The sequence below is a fragment of the Diadema antillarum genome, unplaced genomic scaffold (genome assembly GCF_040938485.1).
Source record: "Diadema antillarum isolate AM-2024a unplaced genomic scaffold, OU_Dant_1.0 scf00000089, whole genome shotgun sequence".
Taxonomy (NCBI): domain Eukaryota; kingdom Metazoa; phylum Echinodermata; class Echinoidea; order Diadematoida; family Diadematidae; genus Diadema; species Diadema antillarum.
Window position 1 is genome coordinate 613,199 of NW_027270978.1, and position 27,075 is coordinate 640,273.

Sequence of the window (27,075 nt, forward strand, 5' to 3'; positions counted from 1 at the left end):
AACCCAATGGCCAAGTCTGACTGTATTGTATTTTGATGAGGTATTTTGGTACAGGTTGTCATAAATAACATGGAATCTAAATATGAACATAAAAGGGCACCTACAAGTAAAAATTGTGTACATAACACTTATGTTTGAGAGTAAAAAATGAAAATCTGATCATGAATGAAGTGCATTTGAAAATGGCTATGACAGGGTTTTATTTTTGTAGGAAATCATGGGACAGTCAGAGACACATTTTTTTTCTTCCTGCTAATTGATAAACTTCAGTATGAAAATATCCAAGTATTCAAGATGTAAAAATAAATCAAAAAATTAATAAACTGAATGTGCTCATACTGCATTGAGGGTTTAAAAAGCAAAGGTCAGTTTTTAAATGTAAGTCGCTGTTGAAAGTTCGGCTTTGTCAGCAGCTGGGACATTTCATGTGCATCTCAAAACAGTCACAAAAGTATGCAACACAGGGCTGAAAGTTCTTCGCATCAATTAGAAGTGGGAAGCGCCACATGCATCTCGCATCCAGTGAGTCATGTAGAGTAAACATCGCCCAGGGCCCACTGCATGATCTACCACAGACAGCTCGCTTGCTTGCTAATGCTTCATGTATCCCGAAAATCTATCTCTCCGTCTCTGTTCTCTCCCCTGCCCTCCCCTTCCCTCCCCTTCCCCAATTCTTCCATCAGACATACTTTTCATCGCACCCTCTTATTAACAGGCTCCAGCTACTGTGCACTCGTCATCCAACCCTCCCGAATTGTCCGCATCATTAGCACCCATCCACCTGCCATTACACTTACTTCACTTTAAATACAGGATGTGAATAACTCCTTAGCAAGAGTCAACATCTCATCAAGATGACATAATGCACTTGCTGGCAGTAGAAATGATGCTTGGCAATGCTACCCAAGTAGTCTTTACACGATGGTTCCTCCACACATGTTCATTATAACTCTAGAGCCACATTATTGTACTGTGCCCCTTAAGAGAATGCTAGCTACTTTGAGTTCATGAGTCAACTTCAAGTGCAGGAGATAAAATTAGTATGAAACATTTAATAGACAAGGGCATGTACTCAAGCCACGTACAGCATGGTGCTCTGTGTTATGCACCAGGACAGTGCATCAAAATGCAGCAATTGAAGATGATGACACTATAACAGTGCAAAAGTATACCACTGACCAAAAATCTATAAATCTTTCAGCAAGATACATACCTGATTCATTCTAACCACTTGATTTTGATGCTGTGAATTCGTACAGAAATTCCCCATCTGGTATAGAATGACTACTAATGACTACTAAAGTACACTGTGATTTGTCCTTTACTAGCTGATGTACAAGAACAGTCACACTCGAAGCCTTTGTTGAAGCTTGTAGATTTCCTGCCGCAAATTAGATGAATCATTACAGAAATAAAACTTATCTTTCTAAGCTTTGCTTTGCTGTACTGTGTGCTGAAGAACTCAAACAGAGAGGTTTTTGAGTGGGATTTTGGGGGGATTGCCGTTAGAAATGAAAGAGGAAACACTCTAAAACCACACAGCATTGACGTGGAGCTTCTAATTTTACACAGAAAGAGAAACTGCATGGTAAAGTTTATCGGTTATAAGGTTATCAAAACACATTGTTCTAGTAGAGTAATCATTGAGGAATAGGTCAAGAGGACACATTTCCTCTTTTAGCAGAACTTTATTGCGTAACATGAACATGGTGTCTCCGGGACAAGCATTTTGAGAAAGAAAAGCCACTATTTTTCTCATCAAATATAGATTGTCACATTTCTGAGTAACTTCACGATGTAACACAGTCGAGAAAATGTGTTTTCTGGTTGGGAAGATGCTGATGCAATCTGAAATAGCACCTCTTTTCGTGAAATCATCTATCTTGAATTTCAAGAAGTTCACATTTAAAAAAAAAACAAATTGTTATCTTACCGCATCAGATGACTGTGAATTAAGGTCCACCAGAATTTCTCGGTTGACGGTCTCCTCGGACATGATACACCACTCCTCCAGGGACACACAGCTGGAGGCTGTATTGACCCTATCCCTTGGGGGGCTCATGGTGTCCGTCTCTATTCCATCCTTTTCCACACCGTTCTCCTTGATTCCCTTTCCATCGTCGACGCTTGCTGGCCACGATTTATCCGTGTCCGCTGCTCCATCTCCCTGCGCGCTGCCTCCTCCAGACGCTGGCTCGCACATGGCTGACGGTTCCGAGTCCACGGTTCCTACCATGTGCTTCTGCAGGAGGAGTCTGGAGAAGGTGACAAGAAAGATAAAGGAATAAGACTGAAAAGAAGACCAGAATGATATCACTTTTACGGGAAATGGGTTGGCTTGATTTGACATACCTCTTCATATCTATCTGGAAGACATAATAATTCTGAAGATAGTTGTGACTGTGCAAAGGCAAAGCCAGCTTTGAAAGTGTCAATTTTTCATTTTTCTTTTCAAATCACAATTTGATAGTCCAATAAGCTCTGATAGAATGTATATCCAAATGCTATTATTGCTTTTTGATTTACGAAAAAAGTTGACTAACTCTTCATGACCACCTTCAATCTTACAACGCTCTTACGAGAGCGTTGTACATGAAGTATATCACTTCTCTGTATGGCTCCTATTCCAGCAAGATCTTCTTTAACTTTCCAGGGAGATTAATGGCAATTAATCCAAGGCAAGTGACCAAAGACACAGAAAAGCAGTCCAATAGGAGAAATATATGGCCCACAAAAAGAAGAAAAAAAAAGAGAAGTGAAAACAAATATCCACTTTATCAGCACCTTGTTCAGAGCTGGAAGGAACTCCGCATTAAAAATCCACAGGACCAGACGGTAGCTGACATAGGAATAGCACCATTGGTTGAGGGACCCCTGTTCTGCCCGAGTCTCTCTTTCTCCCACACGCACGCTTTCTTTCTCTCACTCTCTCTCTCTCCCTTTTCTTGTTGCCTTTACTGCAAGGCTTGTTGGTCACACACCGCGCACAGTCAAAGCCCGCACACCCCGCTCTGCCACACTGCCAGGCCTTGCCAGGCAAACACTGACAGTGCAAAAACTGGAAGTGAGCTAATGCTCACCCGCTGCTACATCTTATCAGCAGCTCGGCACGGCTAAACGGAGCATTCCCCAGCCACCTGTATGCCAAGGTGAGTCATGCCATCCTGCGCTCTCCCGCGGCTTGCCGGCCTAAACCCGACGGTCCCAATAGGGGGCGCCAGGCAATGCTGTTGACAACGCTGGATACAGAGGGCACATGCATGCATTCATACGGACCAAAATATTTTTACAAGGTCACTTCGATCTGACATTGGTATACTTTGTACAAGGAGCGTAGCAAGTTTAAAGTCGTTGATTTTGTTCTACAAAGTGACCCAAGTTTCATGCAAAAATAGGCAGAAATAAACTGATGTGATTTTTTTTTTTTTTTTTGCTGATGAAGACTATTTTAAATTCTTTTTCAGGACTACAGTGTATTTCATTTTTTAAAGTCCCAAAGCTTGCAAATTGAAGATATATATATTGGCCTGATTTTCATGGAACAATTTCTTGTCAAAACTATACTGGAAACTTAAATTTCAGCAAACCTCTTCATATTCCAACAAAAAAGTCTGTCTCCCTCACAAATGTTTTTTGCTATAGGTGCAATTTACATAGCTATCAAAAAATATATCTTCAATTAGGTTTATTGAAAAACATTTTTGTCCCATCTACAAAAGAAAAGTATGCTTGCTTGGTGTGAAGTATGCTTACCATGGCTGGCTTTTGGCAACTTTATTGATTTCAATTTCTATAGAATTTTGACTTTATAATGTTTGAAATGCTTCTATTTGATAATTCACAAAATTGTTTATTCATGGGGACAGACAAAACTTGGAAGAAAAGTGCAATAAAATATTGAAAGCCTCTTTTTCACAACATCACCAAACACATACTTGTGTTTTACCAACAATTATTGAAAACCGTAGTGAGGCAAATATGGCATTCCCCAACATTTACTGACTTAGATCTCCTTTCTTTCTTCTGTTCATTAAACCTAATAACTCAATGACTGGTTTACAGATATTAGCTTCAAAAGTAGATATGAAAAAGATAAATGACATCTGTCTACATTTCATTCGATTAAAGCTTTGTATTTGAATGGTACTCAACAATAGGAAAAAAAAAGAAACAAATAATTAAATGAGGTAGGATAAGACAAATGAGTCAGTGTGAATAGTGGTAGCAAACTTAGATGTCCTACTACCAATAATGTAGTGTAAATATTTACTTATTTTAGCAATAACATCAATCATATTATAAAATCATGATCGGAAGAAGAGTAAAAGAAGAAGAAGAAGAAGAAGAACTACAAGAAAGGCAATGTTCTGTGCTGTAAAACAAAAACACAACAACAGCCCAAATCGAAACGAATGTCCCAACCTCTGTATAGTCTCAACACATAAATTAAGCCTCAATTTAGCAATCGGCATGCAAACTCTATTTCACCGCGCGATGACAGTCAGTGCCCGCCTCCCTCCCTCGCTCGCTGGGCGCTGTGGAGCCCTCTGGCTCGACAATGATCGCCAATCCATCCATAACCAGCCAAGTCTCAAGAAATAGTTAAGTGCAAAATACGATTTATACAAAAAGACAGACCGTGGCAACAACTGGAGCAGTCGATCAGGAGAAGTCAAGACACCTAGGTGTTTTAGAAACTCCTGACAGAACCGCCTCCATTATTAACTTACACGATTTAAAGGTACAAGTTTTCGCCCTTCTGAATTCTTGGCAGTGGCCACCTCCCACATAACACCTGTCAGGAAACATTTGACAAATGGAAGAACCGAGCAAGCTGCAACTGCCGTGCCGTCGCATTGAACAGGAAAGGTCCACACGTGATTGTTTTGTTTACTAATAGAGCGCCATCTATCGGATTGCGGCAGTGTGGTTTTCTATGACCTTTGGCAGCTTGGTCGTTGTCATATCAACTTTCCGGTCTTGTGCACGGTGAGCTAATTTTATCACTATATCAGTAAGTAAAGTTTAATACGATATTCTGCTCTAAAGTTACTTTTGCTGTGTGATTGGATAAAAGAAATTCGATGTACACTCGATGTAACGCAAGTAAAAGAAAGGTGTGTGAAAAGAAACAGCTTTTTAAAGCGTAGGCCCTTTACTAACCCTCGATATGAACTCACACAGTCATGAACTAGCAGTAGCACTCGCATGGTCTGTATAGCGCTCTAGAGTGAGCATTGTAAATCTTGTACGGACCATATATAGGCTTGCCTTTACTCACAACGAGTCGAGTTGTGCAACCTCGAGGTCAAGAAAGGAGTATGATTGTGTGTCCAATACATCGACACCCTAATTTTTTTCTATCAATAAAAACTTAAAATATCTCACAATTTGCCAGAAATTTTGCTCACATATGTCAAGAAAATCCTCTGAATTCACAAGCGTTGCACTAAAAATTGCTGTAGAACACGCTCCAAGATAACTGCTTCGAATGCGTGTTGGGATGTTATTTTGACGCACTCAGTTGCGTGTAATATTGAAGCCAACACTCCTAACGTTACATCTCTTGGCAATACAGGTGAAATGCGTGTAATGCTTTTCCAATGTGCATTTGTAATCTGATGCAGTATCATTGTTTTGCTGTTGATCTTCTTTATTATTGAGTTTTTCAGTATCTAGGGCCTAATATTTGGACATCTTCAAATACCTAACATGTTAGTGAAGAATGCAAAACCACGGCGCGTAGTCTCATGCTTGAATCTTCGTTCTGTACATGCAAGGCAAATAGTAGAAGGGTGTCGGAAGTATGGTTACAGGAAATAATGATTGCATTGGATTTTAGGGGAATATTTAGTCACCTACTGAATTCATCACAGAACTTGGGTCTGTAGAAATCTACTAGTACAAGTCTGTCTAACTATTAGTTCTGTGCTGCACCATGTTTTAAAATTTGCAAACAATGTCGTGATTGTTTAGACACTGTCATACTTTGTTGGCCTCATGTAATTTACAGTTATTCAGTTGCAATGCAAATGTATTATTCTTGGTGTTCAGTTTTAATTCCCCATTCTGGCCAAGAACACAAACCGTTCTAACGTTAGAACCCATCCTCATATCAGCTGTCTGATGAGCTTTTTAGCTTTTTATTTAGATTAAACATTTGTAAACATGATGTATTGAGTGAAAAAGAGAAAATTTTTACTGTCTCAGAATTATCTATCATATGGCTGGCCTTCTTACACTTATTCTCTTTTATCGTTCCAGGTAAGGACGCATAAGCAATGTGGTAACATAATGGAGCTTTAGGCTGAGAAGGCAAATTATGTCAGGAGAAGACAAGGAAGCAAAGCCTTCAGATGGAAGTGAAAACCCACCATCGGACTCTATTCCCTCCCTAGAAGGAGAAAGGGAAAGCATCACTGCCAGTGACAACGGCAGTCTGAAGTCTGACACTCAGCAGGGGTCCAGCGGCGAGCAGCAGTCAGCGGAAAATGGGACAGATGGCGAGAGTAAAGAGGGAACGGTCACTGGAGAGAGTAGCAACAATTCCAACAAGACGGATGGTGGAAGTCTTAATACCAATGGCAATGGTAAGACTTTTGACGTGCAGCCATACATTATGAGAATCTATCTTAAAGGGAACATATGCATGGTTGAGTACACAAGAAGGGTCAATTTTGTGTTTTAATATAACATTTAACTTTGAGGAGCACCACAGAGTTGAAATAATTTTATGTGACTTTTTTTTGGTTGTTATTTGAAGACTACTTCCCTACAGATTACCAGTACATATGTATGCACATTTTGGGTCTTCTTTATTTACTTTTGAATATAATACCTAAAACTATAAACTAACTGTACAAATATAGTTTTACTCATAATGTTTCGGTCTGAAAGCCACATATAGTCTTTTTATCATTCAGTATACAGTGTCATTACACTGCCCTCTTTTGCACAGGTTTCAACAAAGTCAAACGAAAAAAGTATTGTAAAACCAGAAACTTTTGCATGCATTTCAATTTTTCGATTTTTCACAACAGCCAAGATTTGCAAAATTAAAATGCATGTGAAAGTTCTTGTCTTCACTATATGCATTAAATGCAAATGGCAGTTCGCGATCATTTCATGCAGCAAAAAATGCCATCGGCCCCAATTTGCGAAAATTTCATGCCACAAATAGTTGCGGTTTTGCAGCATTTTAACGATTGTTCATGTTTGCTTTTATGGAACTTGACACTGCCCATGAAAGAGACCAGATGTAATTATCATTGCTGTTATCTGCCTTCAAAGCTTCAGTCAAAAAAAAAAAAGAAGAGAAAAAATGTCTCATTTCACATGTACACACATGTATGTCATAACAATGTCTTCTTTTGTATGACTACTAGAAACAAAGAGAATTCTCGTAATGTTTCTGGTTGCCTGTTTGCAACTCAAATCTGCCCTTGAAGGTGACCAGCTGCAGAGCAACGATAGCGTCGAGGAGACAAGAAGCGAAAAAGAAAGAGGAGGAGGAAGAGGAGGATATGTCCGAGAGCACGGAGACAGCAGACTCCTTCAGTTCGACTGACATTCACACCTCGCGCAGAGGCGGCCGCGGGAAGAAGAAGAAGGACGAGCCAGCCCTGGTAGTCCCCGAGGGAGCACATACTGTTACCCTGTCTGTCATCATAGCCAAAGCTATCCCAACAGGTAATGTTAGAGTTGCCAATTTAGGTACTTGCAACCTTGTCTAGGCCCTTTGCTGACTTCTATAGAACACTTGTGACACTGGGAAAATAGTGTGGAACACATGTTGCCTGGAGTTATTTCCACCTCCCACGTTGGTCTCTTTCATCTTAAATGTAGAACTGTATCACCATATGGATGAAGGCGTGACGGGACAGTCAAATTGCATGGAATGATTTTAGCCCATTGGCTAGAGAACTTGGGGTGCTGTGCTTTAACTGTAGATGGGCATTCACAGTATCTCAGATGTTAAACATGTGTCGAATACATGTTTTCCTTTAAAAGAATATCTGAACAACTGCGGCAAAAGAAAAAAGGCAATTTCATTTTGGGCAGAAAGTTGAAATTAGATGAATCCCTTTTCCTTTGCTAGCCCTCAGCAAGGCTAAAAGAAAAGGCAATAGTACATAAATTTAATCCGACTGTCGTCAATATAGAAAGGATCGGAGATCAGCAGGGATTTAGACAACTGTCCAGCTACGACTGAATACGCCAAGATGTGTAAAGAGAGTATCGCTGATATCCCAACAATGGTTCACCGAAATACTCGGCCAGTAATATTCAAAAGTTCTCCCTTCTCGTTTTGATCTGCCTCTCTTTCAGTTATCGACCCAGACATGCCAAAGCTTGAGGACGTGCTGAAGAAAAAGAAACAGCGCATCATGGAGGCACCCAAGGCCCAGGGCTACTATCACTGCGAGTACTACCTCTTGCCCGACGATGCCGAGCCTATCAAGACAGACGTGGTGACGTTTGGGATGGCGGCAAAGATCTACACGGAGCACGACTCCAAAGTGCTGAAAACCTGGCAAGAGGGGGACTTGACATGGATTGCATGGTCACACAGGTGAGAATAGGTTGATGCTTCAAGGAGAAATAGAGAGAGAGAAAGAAGAAGACAGATTGGTGGATAGCTATGGTGATTTGTTTACCTCAGTCTTGTTCCACCTTCCATGAGGCCGAATTGTTAAATGACATGAAATAACATTTTACAGATGTTGTCACTGCAATGCCTTCTTTGCTGTGACTTACTGGACATTGTGTCAGAGTTTGATACTGGAGGATCACAGAAGTAAAGGGGATAGGCCTCTTGACTCTTGCAAAGAAGATCGTGGGTTCAAGACCTACCTTTGATTTGCACATTTGGACAATATATGTATATTTTATCCACTTTGTCCTTTTTGACCCAGGTATGTGGATTGGTACCTAGGTATTTGGCAAAGCTACAATTTTGTATGGTACTGATATAGGCAGGGCCCTCGAGGAGATCAGCGCCTACACTGAAGAGGCTGTTTGGTATTGTTATATCATAACCCTTTAAAATGAAATAACTTTACCTACAAACAGCAAGATTGTCTTTAACAGCAGAGGAGAAATTATGCTTGATTCAAATTTGTTCATTTTGGCACAGTCAGTTGAGAGCAGTTGTGAACTAAGTTGTTCTCTGAATGATTACTTGATTTGCAGTCACAAGCTTCATGTCACCAGTGAACTCCTCCTGAAGCTCTTCAACCACACCCTGGAGCTGCGCATCTGGGACTCGCGGGAGAAGGTCTCTCCCAAGGCCAGGTTTGACCGGCCCAAGGCCTTTCGCCTCCCGCAGTGCAAGCCGGGAGAGGACGCCCAGGACATCGGGGGCGTCCGCTCACTGGTCCTGAAGCAGTCCAGGAGCTACGAGGCCCTGCAGCCGAAGAAGTCCTTCCTGGACAGACCAGTCCCGACAAAAGGACCCCCTGAGCTTGGTGATATGAAGCAGTTCCAGCGAAGAGGTAGATATTATTCACATGTCACAGCGTCATTTCAAAGTGTAGTTCATCTGTCACTTTGTCATTGTTTGTTGTTGTTGTTTTTTCAGTTCAGAAAAGATAAAGACCTACATACAGTTTCACTAATAGCACATCTTTACTTCCACCCTACACCGAGAAACTTTCAAATGCACAAGAAAAATAAACAGCAGCTGAATCATAAAAAGTCAGTTCTGTAACTTACTGTAATTATTTTGAACAGAAACAACCAGGAACTGCATCAAAGTATCCCCCCAGATATGTTTCTGTAACATTCTGGAATAAAGATGTATGAATCAATGCAGAAAATGTTTCACTTTGTAACCATGACGTCCATCAGAGTGGAAAGATTTTGCTCTTGTTCTCCACCATCATTGTCTCTTTTAATGTGAAACTTGTTTTACTGTCGTAAAGAAATTGTGCTCCCTTTCCTGTAAGCAAGAATGATAAAACATTCTTTCTTTTCTACTTCTCCCATTACTCTCCATAAACGTAATGAACATGAACAGATGAAAAAGGAAGGCCTATTGCCGACTCAAAGGCTCAGCTCTCCAAACCTGGTCACGCCTCTGAGCACGCCATGAGGACGAGACACACCCATGACGAGTCCCTGTCAGCGCGGAGGGTCAGCAAAGCCGAGAGCAGTGCACCGTCCAAGCACTCCGCAAAGACTGTCTCCTCACCGTCCCCCAACCGCAAGTCTGAGGGGAAGCAGCGAAAAGAGAGTGTCGATGTTAAGCAGCGAAAAGACGGTGTCGACGCAAGGCAGCGAAAAGACAGCGTCCAGACGCAGCAGGATAAAGAGGGCAGAGGAGAGGAAGATGGAGAAAGGAAAGCTACGCCCCGCCTAGGTAGAGAACAAAAGAAATCACTGTCTTGTCCTTGTTTTGGCCTGTGATGAGCTTGGCATTGAAATTAAAGATGCATGGCATTATTAAGCTCGGAAGCTGCATTGTTGTACTCTTACACAGCAGAGGGCTTATCAAAAGTTGAAATGAAGATTACAAAGAAAATAGTTGTTGTTTGTTTGTTTGTTTGTTTGTTTGTTTGTTTTTTGTCAAAGTAAAGTATATGAATATAAAACATGCAGACATTTTCCTATTCAGCACTCAAACTAATTTCCACAGCAAATACTATATCTAAATGACAAACCAAAAAGTAATATAAATCTCAACTGTTATACCTGCTCATTGGGAACTTTGGAAAGAAAAAGGAACATGGTTATATTTCATTGATGATCTTGTTACACTGTACTAGCTTGCTTTGTAGTGATGTAGATAAACAATTACATATGTGTTTATATATCATATCATGTGGTTCTATGTGAATGAATGAATTCCTTGCTTTCACTAATCACAAGATTTCAATGTTTTTCCCCCATCAAAACAACCAAACAGGGACCAGACGGGTGTACAAAGAGTCACCCATGCAGCGAGAGGCAAGGAGAAAGTCCCACAAGGCAGAACAGGCTGCCGCCGCCCAGGCCATCCTAGTCAAGAAGTACGGCAATGCCTTCATCCCAATCAGAATGAAGCTCCTCTTTGCAGGTATTCAAATTCATTGATCTTTTTTTTTTTCTTTTTTTTCTTTTTTCTTATGACTGTTCTATTTCATCTCAATCTCTTCAGTGTACTGGTTGCAATAATATTCAGCAGTCAGAACAAATATATATGATGACATTACAATATGATATTGATACAAAGAATAATTACAAATGCACCTCTCCAATCTGTCTTTTTTTTCCCTTTTTTTTAGGGGGCAATTCAATTAGCAAGTAGTTGATGTGAATGATGAACAAGAACACCTTCTTCTTCTTCTTCTTTTTTTTTTTTTTTTTTTTTTGGGGGGGGGGGGGTGTTTATCTACTTGTTTGTTCTTTTGAAGGGGAAGGGGTCATGAATAAAGTCCTGAGTATCCCTTCTTCTTACCAGATTGCACTAGCCCCAACAAGGTAGACAACCTTTTATTCTTGCTTTCAGTCATATTTTGCTCAAAGCAGTAGATCCTATGTTCTGTATTGCTGTTCCATCTACTATCTTGTGAAGTGTGGCTACACAGAGAGCTCAAAAGCTAACATGCAGAGATCTTCATTCACGTTTACCCCCTGAAACATGAACAAATGATAAACCTGGAAAACAGAGATGATTGTAGAGAAGTATGCTTGCACACACATGTATATTTTGACTGGTGGATAAACTGATTGATAACAGAGTAAAAGAGAACAGACTAAAATTTATGTCAACTCTCTGTATCTACAAATCATCAAATAGGGACAGTAAGAAACCAAGTGAAGTCATATCATCACAGGAGTGACAAGATCATGAATTTTCCGAAAAGCATCAGAAAAAAAAAAATTTGCAACATTTTCACAAAATAACATTAATGTTGAATGTCAAATAATGAAGAAATATTGTTTTGGATTGTATTTGAAATTGGAATGTTTTGAAACTCAAATCAGTATTTTTGTTATTCAAAACTGAGTTAAGAGTTGTTGTTTTTTAATGTATATGCCATTTGAGATACAAGATCGTAGTTGTTAACCCTAGGAACAAAATAAAGTACCGAGAAAGAGATCAAAGTAAAGCTGTATGAAGGACTCCATTGTGCTTCATTCATGCCAGTAGGTCAGTTGTGGCAAAGCAGTTGTAAAGGAAGTAGTTCAGGAAGCAGGATATCCTTGAGGACATCCTCGAGGACATCCTCGGGAAGGAGTTAGTTGTCATGAACAGTTGTGCTGTCATCCAAACAGAGATGAAATTCGAAAGGGGGTTTTTCTGCCGCAGCATTCATTGTGCAACAAGACCACGCAAACAAAATTTACTCAAATTTCCCCGCTCTACATGTGATCTCTGGAAATCCCCAGTAAACTATCTGACTGGTTAATGTTTGACATCTATTGTGTTTTTACAGTGCACATCCCTGCTATGGAGGATTGCGGGGGGGGGGGGGGGGGGGGGGGGGATTTTAGTCAAAATCTGGATTCCGTCCGGCCAGATCGTGTTTTTTTATCTCCGTTCTAGGAACTAATCAGATCTTAAGTTAGTCTCTTTTAATGCTTGAAAGGGATTTAAAGGGGGTGGGATTTATTTCATTTATTTCATCCAAGTTTTTCAAGGCTCTTGAGAGCAACCTTCCAGAGATACTTGTCACATACATGTTTTGAAAGTGCAAGTGTTTGATAATAGATACTAGGTTTTATTTCTATACCTTTTTTTAAACTTATATTTGCTTTATTTTAAGTTTTTTGTTGTTGTTCATTCAAGGGAATGAGTATGTTCAAGGAATAGAAATGTGACTATTTGACATTTAGGCAAAAACTTGAATAACATGGTGAGGCATATTGTACTGTGCTGTATGATCTATGTCACTGAAGAGGACATGAACTTTGGACCCTTGTTAGAGTAGAGAGAGTATGTAGCTGTAAAATTATTTCATAAGTATACCAGTAAGTGTCGTACCAACTCTGATTGAAAGATTTTATCTTGCAGCAACAAATAATGATAGCTGAAATTTATCTAGCTCTGTGATGCCTTCAGCTTTTATAAGGTCTACTGCTTGTTACGTTAAAATGACAGTAGATGATGGGTTTCCATAGTTTTCTGCAGGCTAGTTTGCCTTGAAAGTGAGTACCTGATGATTCACAATGCTCTAGAAGAGAATTTTGTCTCCTGAGAAGCCAATTTCCCTTGCTGTAATACTGCTTCATTGCCATGTAGATGTAATACAACAAAGATATGTTTTTACCTACTTGCTCAAATTTGTGGCCCACTCCCTCCAGATCTCAAGACTGTCACAAACCGCTTGGACTGCCCCGTGGTTGGCATCAAGGATGTCTTCATCACGGTCTCCTTGGACGGCCCCCTCATGGCGCCCGAGCAGCGGCAGGAGCTCAACCCCCTGGTCCTCAAGGTATTCTCGGCGACGGGCATGCCGGACACACCCCTCAGCTACTGCGAGCTGTCGAAGAGGTGCATGCCCGTCTACACGTCGTACAAGTTCTACAAACAGCCCGAGTACAAGAGCGTGAACAGAGATCACGGGAAGAACATCTACTGGGATGACATCAATGTAGAACTACTCGGTATGAAAACAGTTTATTGCCACTTGGTCTAATATCAGATGGTCTACTTCCCAGTTCGTCTAACACCACTACAGCTAAACTCATTTGGTCTACTATCACTTTCGTCTATTGCCCGTTTGGTCTAATCCTCACTTGGTCTCATGCCCAGTTTGACTAATCATCGTTTCGTCTAATGACCAGATGGTCTAATTGCAATTTTATCGTATCTCCTTTGATTTTTTTCCCATTTTGCTGATAAACTGTGGGTATTAGATGAAATGGGTATAACCCATCTAGAAGTAGACCAACTGGTAATGAGGCTAAGTGGCAGTTGGACTAAATGGTCATTGGACGAACTGGTTGTAAACGAAACGGGATTAGACCATGTGGGTTGAGACTAAATGGCTATTAGACAAAGTGGGAGTAGACCAAGTGTTAGATTACCTATGAAAACTACCTAACTGATGCAACTTTCATCTCCATGATGCCTTTTTACCCCTCGGATGAGATCCATTTGTAGTGTCACTTTTCATCTTTTTTTTTTTCTTTTTTTTTTCTTTTTTTGGTGGAGGGTCAATTTTTGAATGCATGTTAGGTAGTGTTTGTATAGTAAATTGTAGAACTTTAGTGTCTCAAATCAAATATCTCCGGAGATGCAAGATGTCTCTGAAATTTGAGTTTCCTGCTCAGGTTCATCTCATCAGATGAGCGAAGAGAGGACATCATCGTACAAATACTCTGTTAGATTGTACATTGTAGTGACTCCAATTCTGTGGAGTGATCTGTTGTTGTTAACATTTAACAAGAACAAAAGAAAACAAGGCAAATATCATGCACACTTCTTGAGTGGAATCCTAAGTAATGAAGTAAACTATGTGATAATGTTAGACATCCCACTGATTTGCTGAGTATATAACGGCTTCTATTCATGTTATACATGCTGAACACTTTTGACTTGCATGAGGCATATTTCCAAGGGAAGAGATAACACCTGACTCAAGAGACGTTTCACCACAGCACATAGATTTAAAAGAAAATAAAAAAAATAAAAACATCCAGTCCTATTCTTAAATGTCACTATTTGTGTAATATATGAGAGAATGTATCTCAGCTGATTATGGTAATGTTGGAGGTCAAGAGGTCACTTCAAATTTGAGTTTTACACTTCCCCATGTCTTTTTCCTGTCTTGCCAGGCATCATTCCCAAGGGGGAGTTGCTGGAGTACCTCAGGGGCGCACCCTTGGAGATACAAGTCCACGACAGAGACCGGCGGCCCGAGGACATCAAACAGAAGCCTGCCCTCTTTGGTGAAGATACGGAGGATGATAAGATCAGCAACGTCGGCATGATAGCAAGTGAGTATTTTTCCTCTTTGCTATTTTGTATCATTCACTCAATTAACTTTTATGTTTGTACCGGCTTGGTATTTCAAATACATCTAAAATAGATAAGTGATTAAAAAGAATAAAGAAGCGTACAACTGACTTTGGCTATGTATCAAAAGCATTATTTACCATTTGCAGATGAAATCACTGCTCCCATTAGTTAACTTCAGAGAACTATGAGCTATATTGACATCAAAGTAAGGAAAGATACTAAATTTTTGAGCCATATGCCAACTATTGAGAGAAAAGTGAAAAGAAATCACAGAGTGTAATACTGTTCTTAGTCTACTGTAGTATTGATATTGTCTCCATCACTGCAAAACGCACACATAATCCTAATCTCCAAGAACAGAATTCATGCGCCATAGACTTCTTTTAACATATGGGTACTCCATTTTCTTTCAGGCAAGAGGACCACGCATAACCCCTTCAAGGGGCGCATCAAGCCCTGGGATCCCTACGGCATCGCCAAGATTGACCTTTCTGGCCTCCTTCTGGGGGAGAAGATCATCTACCAGACCGCCCCGATCCATAACTGCCCCCTGCCCGACCTGCTGGGGCGGGGAGTCAAGGACAACCGCCTCATGGGCGTGTCCAATGCTGCGGATGGGCCCAGTAAGTGCCTTTCAGTAGGCATGTCATGCATTTAACTGACAAATGATGAGATATTGCCATGTGTGTTGCAGACCCCAAGATATCCTCGCTTTCATTTCGTTGAGGGGGAAGTTAAGACAGACTACTGCTTATGGTAGAAGGATGCTCTGTAGGATTCTAGTGAAATGCTGACAATATTCTCGCATGCATATGCAATATAAATTTGGTTCACTCAAGTGTTGGGCATACGAAGGTTTTACTTGCACTTCCTTAGACTTGCGTCATTTTGTGTGGAACATGTTCACAGAACTTGCAGTGGTCCATCATGCACATGCAAAAATTGTGAAAACAATCCATGACGCATGAAAAAAAATGACAGAATGGTTCAATTCAATTCAATTCAAACAGTTCATTATTTCCATCATCAAAAGAAAAGAAAAAGTTGACGTAATCCAAAGTGATACAATTTTTTCATTTTTCTTACACGTCTGATAAAGGATTTTTTTTTTTCAAATACAATATAGAATATACATGTGTGCACGAATGATGTCATATAAAAGAAACAATGCACTTTGCCATGGCAACAAAAACAGTAAATAATCACAATGATGGAAAACAGTGTTCCACTAAAAAAGCCAAGCTTGTAAGACGTGGAACACTGGAACAAAACAACAAGAGCACCAATTTGTTATATCAATAAAACATATTCATTTTAAATTCTTCTATATACTATTGTACATTTACTCATTGATATATGATGCTGATACTATGAACAATACTTGGTAGGATTTTAGAATGCAAACATATAAACTATATAATGTATCATATTTGTGGCACAGACACTATGGGGCCAGGTATGCCAGGAAAATTGAACAGAAAGGAAGATATGTAATTGGGCACAAAAAACATGAAGACAACAACAGCAATAACACAAAACACAGAAATAACAGATATTGAGGAAATGCACTCAGACAGATACTGGACAACGAAGAACGAGGAAAGAGGATAGAGAAGGAAAAGGAGAGGGATGGAAAAGGTCTGTGGACACACTACAAACTCTCAAGGACAAGTGAAACATGACGGGTTTTTTCATTAAACAGAATTAACTGATAATATAGGAAACAAATATTTTTTAAAGTTTATACTTGGTTCACAGATATGTTCAGACCAGGAATGATTAAGATTAAATTAAATCAAAATGATTAAATTTTGACTGACATTTACTTTGGCTGTAATAAAGATCATATGTTCCCTAAATCCTGTAAATATATATATATATATTTTTCTCTCTCTCTTCCTCCCCATTACATCTAACCATCAAAATAGAGGAGAGATTGAGAAATCTAAAACTAAACTCAAGATTGTGTAACTGACTTTTTCATTCATACTTCTTTCATTCTGCAGAAGACGAGCCCTTACCTGTGGGTCACTACATTGACTCTGGGGCAAGGTTAAAGGTCAGAGTTGAAGTCGCTCACGCCATCACGACACCAGAAGAAGTGCGCTCCAAGCCAGAGTTGGAGACTCCTTCAGAGGTAGGGAATTGAGGTAGTGGGAATGTGAGACCACATCAGGAGACCTTAATCCTTACACGGAATTTTATTCTTCCATCTAATCATACTCTTCTATTAAGTTTACTTTTATTATTCTCATTGCCAGTTATTGTGTCTCTATCAAGAAACAAATCATGTAAATCTCTCCGTGCGATGTATCTCTAAAATATTCAGCTATTAATGAATCCATACCCAGTGTAAGCTTAAGTGAGTGGGGGAAATATGAATGTAAAGAACGTAGATCTGCTCAAGATCTGAAAATTATAAAAATCATAATTTTGAAATTAGGAAAAGATATCTGCTGAATTTCCTTTGAAAATTTCAGTTGTGGATCTCACATGATGAATAAAATCACAAATTCTGACAGGCATACAAGTGTCTATAACCTCTATTTGAATGAAGTTTTTCTTATTGCTGCTCTTATTCATTTTTTTTTTTTTTGCATAACAATTGTGTTATCCAGTGCCCATTTTCCCGCATCGTGTACATCTTTGACTACAAGAACACCAAGTTCCTACACAAGCTCTTGGGTCTGGTGACCAACATCAACGCCAGGGCACTTGAACTGGATCACCTCCCGGCCCACATCATTGAGGCTGCCCTGTCCACCTACAAACTGTCCCCGTAAGTCCTTCTTGCTTGTCATGGCAAACAAATGAGCAGGCATGTCTGTAAACACGGGTGCATTATTTGGTGTGTCTGTAATTGCAGGTCACTGTTTAGGTGTGTTTGTAATCGCTATAATGCATTATATGAGTGTGTCTGTAACTGCAATTCATAGGTGTATCTGTTATCACAGGTGCATTATATGAGAGTGTCTTTATGCTCAGATGACTTGTTTTAGTATGTCTGTAAACACATGTGAATTGTTTGAGAAGGTCAGTAGACACTGAATCGTTCTTGTAGTTTGACAGACAACTTATACACAGTGATGTTGAGGATCTGAAATCGATAAAGTTTATCAACTGGAATGCATTTTACAGTGCTCCATCAATATACATGTTGGTTTTACAGTGAAAAATGAAAACATATTGGTACAATGTACCTTGGACTCTCCCTTAACATTTGATGTTGAATACCTTTAATGTCGCTTGCTAACACCAAAAAATAAAAGAGCATTATACATTTGCCTTGTTTGATGCAATGTAATAACCACAATTGGGAAATTTGCGATATGAGGTGACTTGTCAAATGAAGTTTGAAAACACCCATCAGTGAGCAAGATCATATTTTTGCTTAGCCATAGTATTTAAAAGGCCTATAACATAAACATGCAACACATATCCTGTATTTTTTAAGAGAAAAAGAGCATTGTAATAGACCTGACTTGTAACAATGGACATTCAGTCACTCATTGGCTATGGACTTTCCCAGGCTGTTGCAAAATAAGTCAACCACGTCCATAGCAAAGCAGGAAACAGGATTGGTATTTCTTCTCATGACTGACATCTTCTGGAACTTTCACTTTTTGTTATCAGAGTATGTTAGAATGTTTGTTGATTGATTATCTTGTGCTTTCACTTTAATTTCAAGTTTCAAGGACCTTGTTTGCATAATGGTGCTTCAAATATATAAAGACATTTTGTCCAGAGAGTTACAGAGTGAGGGGCCTTGATTTTTCAGTACTGCTCTGTGATGTACATCAAATAAAGTGTACCGTCATCATGTATATTAAAGTAGTTTTAACACGGCCAAACTTTTTGTGACGTTCAGGTCCAAAAATAGGTAGCTTTACCATATATCTCATGCTAAATATTCTGCTTCTTATTATCATTGTATACATATAGGTAGTGATGTTGATCATATACACGTAGAATGGTTCTGTTCTTTTGTTGTAATTTGTTTGTTTAGTTATGTCAGAATTTCATTACAGTGATATTGTGTAAGGTGTGGGAGATAAATGTGTGTGAATTTACATGTGATGTGTTGGCAAATGTATGAGTAGTTGTGTTGTTGATCCAGCAGTGGTTTACCCAGATGATTCAGTTTTGTCTAGGGAATTTTGTCCTATAGTCATATTTGTCCTATTTTCTATATTTGTTTGTTTGTTTATTTATTAAGTAATCAATTAACCAATCACATAATTAATTCAAATGAATTTATTTATTTATTTATTTATTCATTCGTTCATTCATTCATTTATTTATTTTATTTTTCAGTCGCTAACTGGATCTTTTTAAATGATTGACTGTTGCATTGTACAGGATGTGAATGAGGTCATACATGACTCTCATGTTGAAGATGACCGCTGCTGTATTTTGTGTCCTAAAAAGATTTTCAAAATATGCTGCCAACAAACTTGCTACCATGCATATTTGGATGCACACTCTTGAATTGTAACATGCCACATTTGTTTCTATCAGGTATGCTTTATGCTGGCTCTACTGAATCAGAGACAGCAATGGTGTGACAGCCTGATGTCACTTGTTCTGTGATGATTTATTGATTTTGTAGGCATTATGAAAATGATAACTGTACAAAATGAAAAGAAGTGATGTAGGACAGAAACAAACAAACAAACGGACAGAAACAAACAAACAAACAAACAAACACAAACACAAACAAACTGATCTATCTTAACAGTGGGATGCCTTCTCCCCGTACCTCTCCAGAGCTCAGCAGAAGAGTCCAGACCTGGATATCGTGACTGGCTTCCAAATCTTGGATGGTGAGAAGCACATCTTTGTGCTGGAAGGACTGAGGGACAGCGCTATCAGCCAGCTGTGGCAGAACCTTCCCAGACCACAGAAAGAGAGTAAGTTGCGGACAACATTATTCACGCTGAATCTTTACACAAAGAACAATGTGATATTTTGATTTATTCTTGAATTGATAAAATGATAAACACAAAAAAATTACGCTGCATTTGTTTTGTGTGGAGGCCAGTAATTTGGGCGAAATAAAGAGTATGTGATATACTATTATGTGCGTGATTATGACTGTGTACCCTTACAAATTGTGTATATTTTTGTACGTAAAAGTCACTTTAACTGACTTACCTTAAGCGTATAGAAAAAATCTTACCATAGAGTGGTGTTATGCCATTTTCTTTCTTGAGTAGTCATGTTAGTGTTGTTTGTGTTTGACATTTGACACAAAGCCAATGCATAATAATGTTTTGACATATAAAGTGTTGCCTGTACTTACATACTGAATGAAATAACAGCTTTCGTGAATCATTATGCAGTGAGTATAATTCTCATGCACTTATATAGCAATCCTTTCTACACCTGTTATTTTTATGTTGCTTTGTTTTTTTTACAGATGGAGTGATTTATGAGGCGCTCTACAACTCGGACATGATGTTCAGCGAGAGAACATATGCTGCCCTCGATGTTGACCTCTGCCGCATCAAGCTGCATGAACCCCTCTCTGTCATAGTCAGGCAGCCTCTGCTGTATGTCCGAGACATGGTTCCCAGGCCATGCTTTGAGGCACTCATCAAACTAGATCAGGTACAAGACATATTCACATTTCTATCACATTCACACAAGCTTCTAAAAGGAGAAAAATAAAAGCTGGCTCAGAGAAGAATCAGTTACAGGGCTGTTTTTCCTTTCAATGTAGACTGTAACAATTAGTTTCATTTGCCTTTTTCAAGGACAAAGAAGAATCAATTATGGGGCTGTTTTTCCTTCATGTAGACTGTTTGGTACAGAAATGGTGCAACACTTCATTTCATTTGCCTTTTCTTCGCTCTGAGGTACATAGAAATTAGATGAATGAACTTGGGTCTCTTTCTCATGAGTATTTTGTAAAAAATAAATAAGAGAGTAATCCATTATGGCAAAGGTTTTGAATAATTAAACACCTTTCTGCATTCCTTGAGACTTCATAAAACTTATGAGTATGCTCTTTAATAGTCTGATTTTGTATCATAGTTGTATCAATTGTTGTGTTCATTGACTAACTTGCAAAGGAGCTCATGCCAGTAATGCATTGGTTTCATGAGAGACACAAAAGTTCCATATCCAATGTACCTTGATTGAAACATAGGATGCACATTTTTCTGTAGTCATCTTCTTTTAAGAGAGAAGACTTTTCACTGTTTATAGTCATGTGGTAGTCACGTGAAGATTTTGAAGACTCAAAATGAGATATAATGCTAGCAATGTCCTGTCTACAGAACTGATGACTCTATTGTGATGTATGTGTTGTCATGAATATTCTCTTGACTGTGATTGGATGTTTGTCGGTTGCATTTACAGCTGGTTGGGCAGGATAAGCTGAGGAACATCACCAAGAATGACCTCTTCCCTTCGGCCGAGTCCATCATCTCACTCAGCAGGGAGTTTGGTGTCCCGCTCACCACGGCCGACTTTGAAGGTGAGATGAAGTTCAGTATCATCACCCACATGCACACGTGTAATAGAAGCACACATGCAAATACTATAAAACCTAAAATTTTTGTGTGAATTTTGATTTCGCGAATTGCGCAAGAGCCAAGATTTGTTGAATTAAAATGCATGCAAAAGTTCTTGTGTATACGTGTATATGCAGTGAATGCCAGTGGCAGTTCACAAAAATTTCATGCTGTGAAAAAGGCCTTTAGCTCCAATTCGTGAAAATTTCATGCCACGAAAATATCTTGCTTTACAATAGAGAAGATGCAGGGAGAAACATGTGTGCACACTCATTGCACACACGCACACACTCATAATGTACTAGAGAATATGAAATTTCCTCCATGCTGCCTGTCTCATACTTTCATGATTTATTGCAATATCAGTTTTAAAAGTCCAAATGGGAGAAATGAAATCTGTCACTCATCGTCATCATCTCAACTCCTCTTCCTCCTCCCCTCCTCTGTCCCCTTCACTTCCCCTCCCCTTCCCCCTCCTCCAACCAGATCTCAAGGAGCGCGATGGGGAGGTACACATGGGTGAGGATGCGGTCCGCTCCCACTCCGCCTCCCAGACCCTACCCCGCCTCCGGCCACGCAGGATCTGGACTCCGCTGGAGCTCTACAACCCAGACTACATGGCCTACAAGGAGCAGATGGAGATGATGGGCCCCATGCATGACTACATCAAGGAGAACATTGTGAGTAGCATATGTATTCTATTTATTGTGCACTAGCTACAACAAAGCACCTTACGGCAAAAGTTATGTCTGGATTTATAGAGGGATGGATTACAGGAAGAGATTAATACTCCATTTATGGACAAAGTTTGGTCCAGAAGTGCTCCTGAGGCGCTTTCGACTTATGCCCTTCTGAGTCTGTTCATACAGAGAATAGCTGATCACTGAGACCACAAGAGCAGTGGCTGAGAGGGGCATTACTGTCATAGTGACCTTCGAGTATACAAAAAACTTCTAGCTTACAAACTGTATGCACACGCAGCTAGTGGGCACTGCATTCCACTTCCAGAGTGCTCTAGACATTGGCAACCATTTATAATGAGTTAAGAGAGGTTCAGGAGCACTCCTTAGCCTAGCCTCGAGAGGGGCATGACTTGAGAGCAATTCAGAATGTGATTGTCTTGTTTTTATGGAGTTCAAACAGGTTCAGAGTGCTCCTGGAGTGCTTTAAATGCCCGGTATGAATGGGGCGTAAGACAACTATACAGTTTAGGATAGACTGAAAAGGGAAAAGGTGAAAGGGTTTCAGAAATGCATGTATTGGACTTTGATAATTAATACTGCTGAAATCATGTGAAACTTTCAACGGAATTTGAACCACACGTATGCTGTGTCTAAAATTATATGTAACTTTCATTTCAGTAGCTACTACGTCTTTATACCCACTTCCACATTGGCCTGTGAGCATTACCTTTTGCTAAAGTTGAGCAAATATGTCACAGTGAAATAGAGTTAATCATGTTTTCTAATATCTGTGACACTTTCTCTGTGGCATCTTCAGGACCACGTACAGAAGATCAGTGAGGAGAACACGGCGAGGAAGGTGAAGCCACGAACAGTCCGCTATGAACCACCCAACGGTGTGGCCCACAACTACAGCTCTCAGACCCTCAACACCACAGAGCTGGCCAAGGAAGTTCTCAGGCAGGAATTGGCCAAGGTAACCTAGTTCATACTGTCCTCTTAGTTTCATTTGGATTCCATTTATTTGTATACCCGTCATTGCTATCATGGGGGGGGGGGGGGGGGGAGGTTATTTAGTAATGTTGTTTCCAACAACTTAGGTTATTCACCTTTTATATAAATGTTAATTGTACACTTCAAAAGTTCACCTACCCAGTACAAGATCTGTGGTAAAAGCAGACAATTTTTTTTTACTTGATAGGACTTCAAATCTAATGTTTTCTTTGTCAGAAATACAGTTACTACAGCAGAACTTCAAGAAAAGACTCATCCTTGAGATATAGTATTGTTCTTTTGCAAATGTAGCAACTTGAACAGTGGCCTTTAAGTACTAATTATGAGACACTTGATAGAATGGTTGATCCCTTACAAAATATAAACCAAAGTGCATGTAGCTTATCAAACATGATATCTAGTATGCAACACAAAATATCTGACCAAATCATTTGTGACTACAGTGTGCATTGCTTGAATAATACATTTTTTATTATAATAAAACAAGAGCAAAGATTGATTTTTCTCTAATTTGCTGGTAAGAGTTGTGCTCCTCCACCATGTAAAGTATATGAAGTAACATGCTCTTAGCCCATCTTGGGCAAATGATGAGGAAATGTATTCTTTGTTGGAAATGTAAAGTGAGCTACAGGTCAATTAAAAGCACACACGACAGGTTAATACCAAGCAACATTAAGCTAGAGATAATATAGATGATTACAAGTATGGCTACTCCATATGAGGTATGCATAGCCAGTAGTTGTTGATGAAAAAAAGGCTGTGTAATGTGTTGAATCTGATTTTTATGTGGTACACATGTCTTGTCGTATTAGTACTATTATAGCAAAACTGAATCCAATATTTAAATGCTTTTGTTGTACTTATCCAAATACAATGGGATGAGCTGAAAGTAAAGGACATCAAAAAGAAGAAAATTATTCTTCCTGCAATTTTTCAATAGAACGATATCTGGTTTTACTTTGGAAGGTTTGGCTAATCTTCTCTGAATATGCACAAAGTCTCATGAGTATAAAGGGGTATTTGTTCTCATTTTTTCAAGTAGCACCTCTCCAATTCACACTTGCAGGAACCGGACAGGAGGTTCACGTACTGCGCCGACTACAACTCCGCCTCCGTCGTCCCCGTCAACGTGGAGGCGGTGAAGAAGGCAGAGGAGGAGACCTCCAGGGCACAGTGGCAGACAGATGACGGGTTTGTCTATCCGGGCATCCCGTCATCCATGGAGAGCAACGTCCACGCCAAGAGACCGGACCCGGCTCGCCGGGATGAGTTGAAGGAGGTGAGGTTGTTGGGGCAAAACCTGTCACACTGGTCATCATAGTTGAGGGCTTACTCCCAAGTTAAAGCAATATAATGATGCCAGTGATGTTGATGATGATGGTGATGATGATGATGGTGATGATGGTGATGATGATGATGATGATGATGATACTGATGATACTACTTCTGCTACTACTGCTACTACTGCTACTACGAATGATAATGATAATAATGAAAATATCATGATAACTGTTTTTTTACCAGCAACTCCAGTAACTGTGAGTCAGTAGCATTAATTACTTCTAAATTGACAACAACTTAATGCATGAACTGTTCTTTTTGTTTCTATACAATGAAAAAAGAAATTGGATGCAACCAATAACAGTGACTTACAGGGATTCACATTTGCTAGAAAGGGAATGTAATTTTGTCTATAAAGATACTGTGATATTGGAAATTAAATCCAATCTCTTCTTTACTCTCTTTTGCAGTCCTGGATAGAGAACACGCTGCATGCCAATGTGCTGAAACCCACATTGGAATATCGTGACAGATACACATGGATGGATCGAGACCAGGACATGAACCTGTGGAGGAAACCCCTCCCCAAGGGATTCCAGCCCATCCCACCCATCACCATCCACCTGGCCGGCGACACGCTTAGGGCCGAGAAGCAATCCGTCAAGGACGCTGACCGGGAGCTCTGGAGGTCGAAGGTCAAGGTGTATGACACGCAGATGCACTTCCACCGCGTGGCGCCCGAGACGGAGCTTATGGCCGCCGGATTCAAGTCCAGCAACCAGATTGACCGCCTGCGGGGACTGCTGAAGGATGAGGCAGAGAAGCTGGCCCTGCGCCGGGCTGACTTCCAGGACATGCCTGCCCTCTCTGTGGTGATGAACCCATCCGTGGACACGGCCGCCAGGGAGGCGGGGCTTCCAATCGTCCCCAACGACGACGTGGACAGGCTCCTCCCCGTCGGAGAGAAGCCCCACTTCATGCCCGGACCCTTCGCCAACGCCAGCCTCTCAGTGAACAACAACCGCATCCCCATCAAGGACATGGAGCATGCAAAGTTTGAAGAACTCAAGGGATATGACTTTAGGTGAGGGATATTTACAACGTCTCTCTGCCTTTTGTTACGTGAATATCACACTCTTCTCAATGTGTGTTGGCAATGTAAAATTAACTAAATTTTGTGAATTTTCATTGATTTTCTTGAGTTCTTTTAAAAACTTATATCTCAAGAGTTGAAAATGATTGGGATTAATGATTGATTGACTCGTTCATCTTACATTATGTTCAGAGTAATACAATTGAATAAATCATCTGACTTTGTGAGAATTAGCGACATATCATGCACACACATTGAAGTATTATCGCTAAAGCAACATCAAGGGCACGTGACCTAGACCTTAGTGTTTGTCACATCCGTTGAATACAATGTTTGGTAACATCACAAAGGGCAGAATTTTGTCTCTTTCAACCCGGCAATTTCTTCATTTTGTTGCTGTTGAAAGCATTGCATGTCATGTGAATTTCCAATTTTGAATTCTAACCTTTCAACTTTGTGGTTCCATTACAGATTATACCACAAGGAGCGCGGACCCGTCTACAAACGGCAGGTCAAGCCACTGTCCGCCATCGACCGCGACAGCCACCTGTTCCGGAACCTCCCGCCGCAGTCCTACGCCGAGCCCAACAAGCTGAGGCCCGGGAACGAGTGCTACCACAAGCCCCCGCCAAGCATACGCCCCGCCCCGATCCACACAGAGTTCTATTACCCCGACAGGGAGGCGTTCCTTTCCATGGGGCAGAAGCAGAAAACGGAAGCAGGAAAGAAAAAGGTGCTGGAGTCTGCCTCGTAAGCAGCTAGCAATGGACAACTGCATATCACTCTATCTATAATCAGATATTCATACCACTTTCTGTTCACAGTCTCTTAAAGGACGTACGAAGAGTGGAATCAATTTGGAATGACATTTTTCAGATCGACCAAAGATGTTTTTAATGCCATTGCCACATTTTTGCAGCAGATAATGTCTTGTTCAACTACCAAGGTGACGACTTTAGCTCAAACGCGATATATTTTGTGAATGCCCTTCCCTTCGGTGCTCAAGGTTTCTTCCACGTGTGGGACAATTTTATGTCTCCGTGTGCAACAGGTCTGCGACACTGTCCCTCGAGTCATTTGACAGTGATCATTTTAAACCACCTGGGTATTGACTATTGCTTCAGCACTGCTGGTCACATGAATGCCTTCCCTATGATGCACCAGACATATATTATACAAGGAAAATAGTTTATCCTCTGTGCTACAAGTCTACTTGATACCCTGTACGTGGAATACCAGTGAATCGGATTTATGATGTAAAATGTGTTTAATCTTCAACACAAAAATGGAACATCAGTTGTTGAGAATGACACGAGTATTGACCTTGGATTTTTTTTTTAAGTATAAAAACCCACTGCCTTAAGGAAACATTATCATGTTCAGCTTATGATACTGCATGAAATTTATACAATATAAAGAAATACAATTTCCTTCACAGTTCGGCTCATTCAATAAATCTATGAATATTCTTGTATTGATGTACAGCTTTATATATACATACTTATTCCAATGTACAGGTCTATTTATAAAGCAAAATAT

General features: G+C 40.0%; 2 protein-coding genes across 2 annotated transcripts in view; one reads left to right on the forward strand and one right to left on the reverse strand.

Annotated features, from left to right (window-relative positions):
• LOC139718142 (uncharacterized) overlaps positions 1-2,243 on the reverse strand; it is a 96,210-nt gene extending 93,967 nt beyond the window's left edge. Inside the window, exon 1 of the mRNA XM_071629625.1 lies at positions 1,934-2,243. Within this exon, the coding sequence (XP_071485726.1) occupies positions 1,934-2,236 (303 nt within the window). The 5' untranslated portion in view covers positions 2,237-2,243. The remainder of the gene's footprint in view (positions 1-1,933) is intronic.
• A 4,079-nt stretch (positions 2,244-6,322) lies between these two features.
• Positions 6,323-26,290, forward strand: LOC139718113 (uncharacterized). Its single transcript, XM_071629598.1, has 20 exons — positions 6,323-6,523; positions 7,506-7,689; positions 8,329-8,572; positions 9,193-9,494; positions 10,019-10,261; positions 10,322-10,360; positions 10,907-11,056; positions 13,288-13,590; positions 14,764-14,925; positions 15,361-15,570; positions 16,954-17,084; positions 17,566-17,726; positions 19,715-19,857; positions 20,367-20,557; positions 21,311-21,428; positions 21,952-22,145; positions 22,966-23,124; positions 24,229-24,441; positions 24,914-25,527; positions 26,008-26,290. The coding sequence occupies exons 1-20, from the start codon at positions 6,323-6,325 to the stop codon at positions 26,288-26,290; spliced, it is 4,245 nt and encodes a 1,414-aa protein (XP_071485699.1).
• Positions 26,291-27,075: the final 785 nt, after the last annotated feature.